Here is a 12,706-nt window from a genome sequence, read left to right on the forward strand (position 1 = left end):
GCTCCGCGGTCGCCGCTGAGACCGCGTGCGGCCCGGGGGGGTGGGGGCGGGGATTACTGGGGGCGGGGCTCCGGGGGGCGGGGCGGGGCTGACGCGTGCGGCGGCGCTTTGGCGCAGAGCGACGGAAGCGCGGTGCGGCCACTTCCGGGCGGCGGCCATGGCGGGGGAGGTGATCGGCAGGACGGCGGCTCTGGCGCTGGGTGAGGCGGAGGGGGGCGGCAGGGGCGGTTGGGCACTCGGGCACTCGGCAGAAGATGGTGGCGGCCGCCTGGGGCCGGAGCCGCGGGGCTTCCCGGAGGATTGGGCTGCGGGGGCCCGTCCGGGCCGGCCCCGAGCACGTACAGCGATGGGGCGGCACGGCGCCCCTGGGCGCGGCCTGGCTCTACCGTCGGTATTTGTGACGAATTCGGCTCTTGGAAGGGAAAATTGCCACAACTGCGCCGAATCCGGTGACTTTTTTGGGTCGCAGCGGAGCCGTGGCGGTGGCTGTGTCATGGCAGCGTGTCACGTAGGCAGGCCAGGTTTTTAACAAGCACAGCTGCTCCTGCGCGGGGTGGAATTGTTCTGCGGCGTTTAGGCAAGAAGGAAACATAAAAGAGCTGAGCAAATAATGCGTTTCTGTCCAATTCAGGACTTGTAATGCATATTTGGGCAGTTCACATGGAACACAGAGCGGAGCATATGTCTGTGGGTGATTCTATACGTTCATCTATCCGTCCCTATATGTACACATACATAGGTACATTGATAGCTGTGTGTATAAACAGAGGTGTTTTTAGAGGGCCTCCATGTGCTTTGATCCCTGGAAACCGAAACCAAACCATGGAACCTTGGAGAGAAGGGGTGACACTGCAGCGGTCGGCACGTGGGCAGGGAGCAGGGCTGTGCCTGCAGGCCGCGCAGGCCTCACCCTCTGGTGGCAGAGGGGGGGGGGGGTGTCCATGTCTTTGGTGATGCAATTGTTAGCTGTGCGTGAGCCAAGCGCTGGCCTGAGCTGTCTGAGCCTTCTCAGTTTGTTCCTGCCTGCCTGGAAGGTAGGTGTGAGAAAGGCAGCTCCCTCAGACCTGATGGGCATCCCTGGGTGTGTCCGGTTTTCTCTCGTGCTTTACCATTGCTGACTTTTTGGTTTTTCTTTGAGTAATTGCCTGGTATTTATCATGTCTTACAGAGGAGTTGTATGTTTCTGAACGAGAGGGCAGCGATTCCACCGGCGATGGGACGCAGAAGAAACCATTCAAAACTGTTTTAAAGGTAAGTGCAGCAAATGTTCTCTTTTATCTGAGCTGCGTGAGCTTTTGTAGCTCTGACCAAAAGGGCCAGAGCTGGGTTGTCTGCTCATTCTCTTAACAGAATTACTTTTGTTCACTTGCAGCACTGCTGATTTATTTATTTTTTTTATCCCTCACACTTTTAGGCTTTGATGACAGCAGGAAAGGAACCATTTCCTACTATTTACGTGGATTCACAGAGGGAAAATGAGGTACTGTAACATTTGAGCTTCCTCATATAAATTGTTTTAAAGCTTCTTTGTGTGAAAGGCCACGATTGTAACCTTCTGTCTTCTGCTCTCTGCTTGGATTGATTTAGAGATGGGCCATTATTTCAAAGTCACAGATGAAAAATGTCAAAAAACTGTGGCACAGGGAACAAATGAAGAATGAGGCAAAGGAGAAGAAAGAGGTAGGTTGTGAGTGGTGCCGAGTCGGAGGAGGCATGCTGCCTTTCCTTTACAAAAACACTAGATGTCATTAGTGTTGTTCTCCCCATCTCATAAATGCTTAGTTTGTTCTTCACCTTTGTTATTGGTATACTTATGTTATTTACAGCTAGTCCGTGGGGCAAGCGAAGTGAGTGAGCTTTGAGTTATCACCATCTACTGTGTTTAGGCTTTCCAGGAAAAATGGGAAATGCTGCTGTGCAATGTTTCTCATTCTGGCCTTGAATGAGGGGCAGGCCTGTGCACCAGCATTTTATGACATCAGTGTTTGTAAGTGTACATTACAGTCCCTACTTACAAAGCCTGGTCATAGTTATTCAATATTTTCTTTTTCATCTCAACAAGGCAGAAGATCTCTTGAGAAGAGAGAAGAACCTGGAGGAAGCCAAGAAAATTATTATCAAGAATGATCCTAGTCTTCCAGAGCCAAAATGTGTGAGTAAGATTTGGGGTGCTTGGTCCATGGCCCTGTTTCAGCATGTTGCCTGCACAAAGGTTGGTTCTCTGCTCTGTAGTTCTGGCATCTCCTGGAGGCCACTGTCGGGTTCTTGTCCCTAAACACAGTTTTATTTTTCTGGTTACTGGTATATTCCAGTATATAGACTTGGGTCTTTCCCACGTACCCGATGGGTATCTGAACCATTTTGATTCATGCATCCGGCTTTTTTGTGTCAGTATCTGCTGGCAGAGACCGTATTTCTGTTTGGATTAGTTTTGCTTTGGCTGGTTAATGTAGTGGAGAGTGATGAAACACTGCTGATCAGCGGACATAATTTAAGTCACTGAGGCATAGAAAAGAGTTCCTGTTTGGCTAATTGCAGAGTCCTGCTGCATCTGGGGATTTGGTGCCTCAGCTACATGTCTGGGTATACCTCTGCCAGGTCCATGTTTGATGCCCTCTGCTTCTTTACTACCTGGTCTCAACTGCTGAATGTCTTGAGAAATTAACCCAGAAAGATATAGTCACACTTCAGAGTGCAGGAGAAAGTGTTTGAGGCACCCTTTCTAAGTTTTCTGCAGATTTATTGCATCTGTGATGGTAGTTACTGTTTTGGGGAGGAAAATGTCACACACAGATGTACTTGAAGTAATTATGTAGAAAACTGGATCTAAATGGCGAGTTCTGTTCCTCTATTTGATTTTTTCCATTCCTTGCTTTACAGGTAAAGATTGGAGCTCTGGGGGCTTACAGAGGCCAGAGAGTAAAGATTTTTGGCTGGATTCACAGATTACGTAGGCAAGGTAAGCTACAAGTTCTTGTAAGATGCTGAACCTTTGCAGAGAGGTGGAACAAACTCAGTAGCCATCAGAACTCACGCTGAATGAAACAATGCTTACTCTTAAGTTTTCAGACCATCACTTATGTGACCTCATTGGTGTATCGCAGCAATCAGTCCAGCATTGACAAATTCTGCATATTGTATGAGGATGGGGACATTTCTTAGTCAAAAATTTTTGAGATATTGGATTTGGAGCTCTGTCCTACAACATTTCTTAAAAGACTTGTTTTTTAATCTAATCCTACAGAGTAAGTAGCTAACTAGCACTTGCTCAGCGTGATTATCAAAAGAGAATATTCTTTTTAGTGATTTAAGTGATTAAAGTTAATCATTTTACATACCTCTTTAAAGCTAGGTAAAGTGGCATAAACTCTTTTTAAAAGTATAACAGATAAAACTTGTTTTCAGAATGATTGGTGCTCTTGTTTGCAAGGTGGCATTTACTGAGGAGTGACAGAAACGTGTAGTTCTCTCTGGACCATAAGGTTATGGCAAGGCAGCACAATCCCAGCTGTGTTAAGCTTGGAGCAAGATTTTCTCCTGATATTTCTGTTACTGAGCTAATACTCCAGTGTTTCTTTAATAGAAAAATATAATCCTGGTCCTTCTGTAATAATCTGCACATTGGTGGGTAATGTTTTTTTGGATCTTGGATCTTTTCAAATGGATCGGTGAATACATCTGAGTCTCCCTATTTTTTTTTTTTTTCTCTTTTTAACCAGGAAAGAATTTGATGTTCATTGTTTTGAGAGATGGCACAGGTTTTCTTCAGTGTGTCCTTTCAGATGCACTGGTAAGTTACAGTCATGGAATCACAGAATGGCCCGGGTTGGAAGGGACCCCAAGGATCACAAAGCTCCAACCCCCCTGCCACATGCAGGGCCACCAACCTCCCCATTTAATACCAGCCCATGCTGCCCAGGGCCCCATCCAACCTGGCCTCGAACACCTCCAGGGATGGACGGGGCATCCACAGCCTCTCTGGGCAGCTGTTCCAGCAGCTCACCACTCTCATAGTAAAGAGCTTCCCCCTGACATCCAGCCTAAATCTTCCTCCTTCAACTTAAAAACCATTTCCCCTTGTCCTGCTGTTACCCACCCTTTCGAAGAGTTGACTCCCCTCCTGTTTATGATTGAATTCTGTTCTGTTATTAAATAATTGAAGTGTTTGTACCTCATATGTCTCTTATGGATAATACAGAAAGTTCCTTTAAACCTATTGATTAAGTTACGTTATTGTTAAATGGTTAAATCTCCTGACACTAGAGGGGTTTTTGGGGCAGCATGAAAGTTACCTATCTTGTCTGTGACTTCAGTGGATCTTATGGGAAAACTGAAAATTAGGAATTACTTTAACTGTGTCTCCTTCTTTCTCTCTGTAGTGTCAGTGTTACAACGGGCTCCTTCTCTCTACAGAGAGCAGTGTTGCGGTATACGGTATGCTGAACCTTGTTCCTGAGGGCAAGCAGGTAGGGGAGCTGGATGGGGCTCTGTTCTGGTTCTCCTCTTCGACTGTTTCTCATTTTTCTGATGGGACGAAAAGCAAAGGTGAAAACATTGAATGATTTCAGCGGGAATTTGGTTTAGAAAAACAAACCAGAAACTTACCAAAGCTACTGCTGTCTTTGCCTGTCAGAAATTAGCACCATCTCCTTTGTTTCATGGCTTTTACAATTGTGATGTCTAAAATTAAATGCAGCCAAACAGGGATCAAGTACATTTTTTAAACAGTTTTCGTGCATGTGGTATTTTAAGTTACTTGTTTTTCTGTTACTGCTTGTGGTGTTACATGCACTGAAAGCATTTTGGTTTTCTGCCTTGTCACAGCAGCATAATGATTTTAGTGCACAGACCCACCAGACTTACAAAAATCCGTTGATCTTGACCATGCTTGGAATGGAAAAAAATGCCATTTTGTCAGGCAGAGGCATGCAGTGACCCACACAAGGGAGCTGCTGAGAGCAGCGCTGAGCCCTGGCCCTGGGATCTGCTTGTTGGAAAGCAGCAAGCAGGACAGGGGAAGGTGGCCAGCATGAAAACAGCTCTTTTCATGTGGTGGTGAAGTGCTGACTTGAGAAAGCCATCTGGTCCATCTTGGAGATCTGATGTGAGGTCAAGCTGACAAGTGTCTTGTCCAAGTGTTTGTGAACATCTCCAAAGAAAGAGATTGCGTGGTCAACAAGGTCCCTTCTCCAGGATTTCATAACCCTTCATTACAGCCAATTGAAATCTCCTTTCCTACAAAATGAGACATTTGCCCCATTTTCCTCTATAACCACTCATTAAGTAGTTGAAGGTAGTAAGGAGCTTTCCTTTGTCTAGCTTTCTGTTCTTTCAGATGAATAAACCCAGCTGTCTGTGCTGTATTACACTTAATGCGTCTGGAAGCTTCTACTCATCTGTCAGTAGTACTCAATCCCACTCACGTTAAGTCTGAGACTTGTGGTGGGTTCCAAACGGCACTTCCAAGGGTGGTATGGTTAGATTACTAAACAGTCACTTGGATACCACTGTGCTTAGAAGGATTTTAGTATGTTTTGTTTAAACTGGATTGCTATCTCTGCCGCAGTGCCAGATGGAAGCAAGAAACGCACTTCTGAAAGTTGTGTTTCTCTTTCAAATTGTCAGGCTCCAGGAGGCCATGAGCTGAACTGTGACTACTGGGAGCTTATTGGTCTGGCCCCAGCAGGAGGGGCTGACAATCTCCTCAATGAGGATTCGGAGGTTGATGTGCAACTTAACAACAGGCACATGATGATTCGAGGCGAGAATATGTCCAAAATCTTCAAGGTGCGCTCCATGGTGGTACAGGCCTTCAGGGATCATTTCTTTGCCAATGGATATTATGAAGTAAGTATATTTGCCCTTCTTGGCAAGTGACTGCTTGAAGCTCCTTACTTTAAGGCAATCTTCTTTCTGGAAAACCTTTACAGACTTCCCCATTAACTTGAAATGGGGAGGAAAAAGGTGTTTCATAGGGAACCGTGATGTGATTGCTTTCATAGACATAGATCTCAAAGGTACATGGTGAGGTGTATGAATGTTACAACATGATTCACAAGCAGCCTAAATACCTCTTTCTGGGGTGCTGAAGGATATCAGAATGAAGTGCTTGTGTGCATACATGCCAGACTTCCGTAGATGGTATTCTGGGAGGGTGTGCCTTACGTCGTTGCTGTAATGCATTGTCATCATTGTCCTTAATTCTTGGTCTTTTACAGGTCACACCACCAACATTAGTCCAGACACAGGTGGAAGGAGGTTCAACCCTATTCAAGCTGGATTATTTTGGTGAAGAGGCTTACTTAACACAGTCATCTCAGCTCTACCTGGAGACCTGCATTCCAGCACTAGGAGATGTTTTCTGTATTGCTCAGTCGTACAGGGCTGAGCAATCCAGGACACGCAGACACTTGGCTGAGTATGGAGAGAGTTATATTTCTTTGTTATTTATGCATAAGTGAATTTCTAAGTCGGGGGAGTAGCAGGTGGCTGGATGATAGAATGCACAGTGAGAAGACAGCACAGTGCAAATGTGGAACAGCTGAACAAAAGTATATCTGGGGGTAACGCCTGCTATCAATGAATGTCCAGCTGGTCATTGACATTCCGTGACTGAGGATTTGGTCAAAGCAGAGCTGATGCAGTTGTAGGAAACTTTGCCTTTTTAGAATACACAGTTCATACTGGGTTTTTTTTGTTTGATTTCCTTCACAGAGTAGAAGTGGGAGATATGAAAAAGGGGACTAAAGTGGTTTTTGTGTATATTCTTACAAGACTTTTTTTCATAGCTAAAAGTCTGTTGTGTGTGGTTATATAACATCATGACCTGATGTTTCAGATACACTCACATTGAAGCTGAATGCCCTTTTATAAGTTTTGAAGACTTGCTGAACCGTTTGGAGAGCTTAGTTTGTGATGTAGTTGACAGAGTCTTGACATCACCTGCATCAGCCTTACTGCTGGACCTCAACCCGGTAAGTGAGCAGTGGTGTGGGAGCCATGAGTAGGCACAGTCTGGTCTTCACGTTTCCTGGTTACCGTGCTCACCTAGGAGAGACAGGGCACAGCAGTGAGCTCTGCTTACATAAGAGGATAAAGTGACATCAAAGAGTGAAAATGCTGCAAGGCTGGCAGTGACTCTTCCAGGAGCTGGGGGCTGAGGGGGAAGAATTTACACGGCTGATATGGTCCAGGAACCATCAGCGTGCTGGCATTTAATTTGTACAGTACCACTGGAATAAAAACCTCTATCCTAGAGCTCATGATAATGATCAGCTGGTACTCGCAGGTCACACACAAGAGAGCAGTGAAACTCTGTACTTTTATCCTAGAAGATGAAGCTTTGTAAAGCTATCTTCATTTGTCAGAGACCCTTTGTTTCCTGCTGCTTTTGCAAGGAAAATTGGTAGTCTCTTAAAACCATCTTATCTCTTGTCACCAGCTTTCCTCTCAGAGCACATACAGTCTCATCTATGACATTTTGACCTGTTTTCCTGATAAACACTGGGAGGTTCCATTTTAAATTTGATTGCAGATGAGCAGGAGGCCTGAAGATTAACCCACCCTATGAACTTCTCACAAGAGCAAATTCTGTACCAGTTTGATGCACAGGGAAGGCAAAGCGCTTTTTTGTGGCCCTGGTTTTGGAAGCCCTGCAAACTGCACTGTTTGCAACATCAGCGTGTGTGATGAATTCATACAGAGAGAAAACAGATTTGAAAATGCTTCCTGCCCTCCCTCTCCTGCTGACTTTTTCAGCATCTGTTCTATGAGTAGCGCTGGACTTGGAAGGTGTTTTTGTTTGCTTCTAGCATTTCAGTACTTCCAAGCTTTTAAGTAATAATTTTTGATGCATGACATAGAGTATTGTGTATGCTCTGACTGAGAAAGTGGACTTGATGATCAGCTGGCAAGATAAATCTTAGAATGCTACTCTTCTGAGTGTTGGGATCTCTACTCTTGTTTACAGAACTTCAAGCCCCCAAAACGTCCTTTCCGACGAATGAACTATGCTGAAGCAATTGAGTGGCTAAAGGAACATGATGTGAAAAAGGATGATGGTACTTACTATGAGTTTGGGGAAGTAAGTCTTCTTACTTCGAAGTAAGTTCGTATCTTCAGAAGTTGCGAACAAAATCACTCAGCTGTACACTGAGGGTGTATAAATCCCTTGGAGAACAGTGTTCGGACTGTGATGCCCTTGGGTTTATTGTTGCTGTGTGAATATGTTGTGTTTTGTTTGGAATGATAAAGAGTGGAATTCTCATCCTGCTTATAACGAGTTTTGCTGTAAACCTTTAAGAGGCTTGGACTTTATCTGGACTGTTTTGTTGCATTGCAGTTGCACTGGGGAATGTAAATTTGGAGGAGTTAGGGTTCCATGAGATGCCTTTGGGCCCTAGAATCAAAACGTGAATTTTCTTCACGAAGCCTGTGGATGTGGTGCTGGGCACAGCACTGGGTGGCCCTGCAGGGGCAGGTGGGGTACACCAGTAAGGCTGAGGTTCTTGTTATTAAGGCCCATGGAAGACAGTTTCAGGAAGGAAAGAAATTAAGCTGTTCAGTGTTTCTTAGTTGTGCCCAATTTTCTACGTGGATTATTGGGTAGACTTGAGTTTTATTGAACAGATTTACAGATGTTTTTCTTGAGATCTGTATCTTTTTTAGATACATATATTTACAGTTTCTAGAGGTTTTCCTAAGATATTTGTTTTAAAAATACACGTACATCAGGATGAGTGCTTCAATATATGTGGTCTCAAAGTGTCTCTTTTCACTTCCTCCCTGATATGTTGTGGGTCTTGAGGTTTTGGAGTGTTTTTGGTTTTAAATATTAATAGAGCCTTTTTTAACCTTAGGATATTCCTGAAGCTCCTGAGAGGTTCATGACAGACACCATCAATGAGCCAATCCTGCTGTGCAGATTTCCTGCAGAGATCAAGTCCTTCTACATGCAGCGCTGTCACGATGATTCCCGGCTTACAGAATCTGTAAGTTCACGTTTTACGTAGTGTTACCTTCTAAATAGAGTGGAGATATCTACTTGAATGAGTACTACAGGAAAACTTCAGTGAATTCATACCAGAATTTGTTCTGAGCATCTCCTGCTGTGACTGTGTTGGTGCTACAGAAATAAATGAAGCAACACTGAAGTACCTAAAAATATGTCAGGAGATCACCATGAGCTTACTTTTCATTGCCCTCTGGTTGGTGACTCCTTAGAGGCTGTACTGTCTGAAAACTAGCTGTCTGGCAGCCAGGAGGAGTGGTGGATGCTAGGAGAGCTACTGCTTTTGTGGCTTAGCAGTTCAGTGTCACCAAGAGTATAAAAGATTAAGTCAGGGAACACAGCGAGTTGATTCCTACCGTCTGGAAGGAATTGCCTTTCTTTCTTTTGGCATGGAGACTTAAAATTACATGGTGAAATGTGTTGTCTTTTAAGTTCAGGCTATCTTTCCTGCATGTTCTGAAGCTGTATCTGTATGATCTCATGTTGTACGTTGTAGGTTGATGTGTTGATGCCTAATGTTGGCGAAATTGTTGGAGGCTCTATGCGTATCTGGGACAGTGAGGAGCTACTGGAGGGCTACAAGAGAGAAGGCATTGATCCCACACCATACTACTGGTACACTGATCAGGTATGTAGAACAGGTTCAATGTGCTGCCTGTCATTTTCTTAAACCACTTTCAAGACAATGCAGTCTAAATTGGAAAGATTTTTTTGTGGCCAAAAGCAGGTAGTCACTTAACCAATGCCAAAATGCAACGGATAATAACTTGCATTCTGTTAAAATTGCTTTTCTTCACTGAAGTGGATGCTACTCATGCCAGATTGCCTTCATTGAACCGTTCTTTGCAGGTACATTGCTTATATAATGTCTTCCATACTGTACTACCTTTCTGAAACCCTTGTATTTGCATAAAGGCACATTGGTCTCTTCAGACTCAAATAGCTCTACCTCATGTAAGGAGAGGAGAAAAGGATGAGGTTGGAAAAATATCATTACGACTTCCTACTTCCATTTTCCTCTTCTAGCCATTATTTTGCTCCAGGAAATTCAGGAACTCAACACAGATACCTTGCCTGAGAGGAGCATCGTCTGCATTCCTCCCCATTCGTGCAGAAGGTGGTGCTGGAAGGGTTTTTGCTTTAATGTTTGTTTTTTCCTTTGGTGGTATCACTGCAATTGTGGCATAAATAACAAGCAAATGTTTAATCTCTGTGATTTCAATTTCACAGAGAAAGTACGGTACGTGTCCTCATGGCGGATATGGTTTGGGATTGGAGCGATTCCTGACCTGGATTCTGGATAGGCACCACATCCGAGATGTCTGTCTGTACCCTCGCTTTGTCCAGCGCTGCAAACCGTAACCATCCTGGTGATAAACTCCTAAGAAATCAAGGAACTGATGCTCGGGAACGAATGATACGCTCTGCTTAACCTGTCTGAGAACAAGACTTCTGGCACCCTGTTGTTCATACATTCACTAAATTGGCGTGTGAAAAGTAAAATTTTAAAGTTCTTTTTTTGAAGTAAAATGCTACTAATTAACTGGAAGAAGGCCTAGGAAAAAAAAAATGTTAGGTGCATTTGTCAACGTAAAAACAAATCCTGGCAGGCTGGCGTTTGAAAAACAAGATACGCTTCTGCTTTTAATTTCCGTGATTTATTTAAAAGAAATACATAGGGCATCTAATAGTCTTTAGACTTCTATCTTCTCTTGTCGTTTCCTATTGGAGAAAGTGGGGATTCAAGCTTTTCAAATTCCTAAATCTTGACCTCCGAGAATGATTTGAAGAAACATCTAAATAGGTCAATGAGGTGTAAAAAAAAAAAAAGAAAAGAAAAAGAAAAAAAAAAAAAAAAGAAACAAGGGGATAATTAAGTGGTGTATTTGTTTTATTATCTCTTATTGCTTTTAATGGAAATTCTGTTTGAGATTGTTCAGTTGCAGGGTATGTGGTACTGAGCACTAAATTCCACTGCAAGAGGCTTCTGTTTTTCCCAAATTACTTATTGGTTAGAATGATCAGACTCGCTGTGAGGTGTGCTTTCCTACCTTTCCTGATTCCTGTGGATGGAGTGCTGCAGTGGGACCACACGCACCCAATGTGGGCTGAGTTACTGGAGGAGAGGACTTGTTCTTGGAGAGCTGTCCATGGACACTGGAAGATACGCAGTGCCTTTGAAATTAAGGTTATTTCACCCATCAGACAATAAGTTACTCAAACAAGAAACTGGTAACTTCGAAATGTAATTGGATTTCAGCATCGTGCACTGTTACTGTCCTCTCCTGATCAATTGTAATTCAAGCACTGCTTTCCCACTTGATGCTAAAGGATGTTTTCATGGTAGAACAGTTCCATGTTTCCTTGCTAGCTCAGTTTACTCTTGTGCTACTGCATCTTAGCAGATTCTAGCTGTAACCAAGCTATCAAATAGAATTAATTAAGTATTTAATGTGTTGAGTCATCTGTATGCTTTTTAGCCATAAATAACGTGAGTCCTTCTACTAGAGAGAAAAATCATTAGGTGCATCATTGGCTAACTGCACCAAGACTTTATCTGGATTTGCCATTCATGCTGAGCTTCGTGATATCCATATTTTTGTAATAAAAGGCTTTTTTCTTCATCTTGCATGCTATTATATAATCCGGTTTAAATCAGCAACCAATAAATTATGGCAGCACAAGTTGGTGTGCAGGACAGCAGTTCTTGATCTGTAACATCTGCTTATCTCCATTTGCTTGCCCTTTACAGCTTACTTGCTTAATGTGTTCCATCCTGGCATAGACATCACCTCCATGAGGAAGAACAGAATTAAGCTTTCAAAATACAGAATCACAGAATGCTTAGAGTTGGAAGGGACTTTAAATGTCATCTGGTCCAGCTCCCCTGCAGTGCACAGGGACACCACAGCTCTAACAGGTTGTTCAGAACCCCGTCCAGCCTGGCCTTGGAAGTCTCCAGGGACAGGGCATCCACCACATCCCTAAGCAGCCTGTGCCAGTGCCTCACTGCCCTCACTGTAAGACTTTTTCCTTATATCTAACCTAAATCTCCCCTCTTTAAGCTTGAAGCCATTTCCCCTTGTTCTATCACCACAGACCCTGCTAAACAGTCTGTCTCCTTTCCTGCAGCCCCCCTTTAGATTCTGACAGGCCGCTCTCAGGTCTCCCTGGAGCCTTCTCATCTCCATCTGCACAGCCCCATCTCTCAGCCTTTCCTCACAGGAGAGGTGTTCCATCCCTGGGATCATTTTTGTGGCCCTCCACTGGACGCACTCCAACAGCTCCGTGTATCTCCAACAGGACTTGTATGCTCTAATTTAAATTCTTAATTTACATCACTAATATAATATAGGTTCACACCAGCAGTGCCACCGAAAGCAGCACGGCCATCTGCAGAGCTGCTGTGCTGGGGCTTCCTGGGGACAACAGTGGCCTTGTAGCCTGTGGGTAGCTATAGGAAGAGTCCACCCTACCCAAATGTTGACTGTATTTTTATCCTATATATATATATAGTCCAAACACCTGCAGTGGTAAGGAGGGAAGAGAGAGGATGGGAAAATATCCCACTTGTTGGCATGCTGCCATCCTCTGAGCCCGGAAGGGCTGAGCTGCTTTGTCAAGGTTAGAAGCACCACGTCAGGGAGGAAGGCCGGAGGACTCGCAGGGAGCTCGTGGAAGAGGCAGATCAGATAA

At 44.2% G+C, this 12,706-nt stretch overlaps 1 protein-coding gene across 1 annotated transcript; it reads left to right on the top strand.

The window, feature by feature from the left end:
* Nucleotides 1–131: 131 nt before the first annotated feature.
* Nucleotides 132–11,694, top strand: NARS (asparaginyl-tRNA synthetase). The gene is made up of 15 exons (NM_001031400.2): nt 132–200; nt 1,169–1,251; nt 1,415–1,480; nt 1,588–1,680; nt 2,063–2,152; nt 2,881–2,959; nt 3,720–3,790; nt 4,380–4,466; nt 5,626–5,847; nt 6,219–6,418; nt 6,839–6,974; nt 7,970–8,083; nt 8,859–8,990; nt 9,507–9,638; nt 10,241–11,694. The coding sequence occupies exons 1-15, from the start codon at nt 158–160 to the stop codon at nt 10,370–10,372; spliced, it is 1,680 nt and encodes a 559-aa protein (NP_001026571.1). The 5' UTR covers nt 132–157; the 3' UTR covers nt 10,373–11,694.
* Nucleotides 11,695–12,706: the final 1,012 nt, after the last annotated feature.

Source organism: Gallus gallus, chromosome Z (assembly GCF_016699485.2).
Source record: "Gallus gallus isolate bGalGal1 chromosome Z, bGalGal1.mat.broiler.GRCg7b, whole genome shotgun sequence".
NCBI classification, from domain to species: Eukaryota; Metazoa; Chordata; class Aves; order Galliformes; family Phasianidae; genus Gallus; species Gallus gallus.

Coding starts and splice junctions, on each gene's coding strand:
- NARS (NM_001031400.2), top strand. CDS start 158: ATGGCGGGGGAGGTGATCGGCAGGACGGCGGCTCTGGCGCTGG. Junction 6,419..6,838: donor ACACGCAGACACTTGGCTGA/GTATGGAGAGAG, acceptor CTGATGTTTCAG/ATACACTCACATTGAAGCTG. Junction 9,639..10,240: donor ACTACTGGTACACTGATCAG/GTATGTAGAACA, acceptor TCAATTTCACAG/AGAAAGTACGGTACGTGTCC.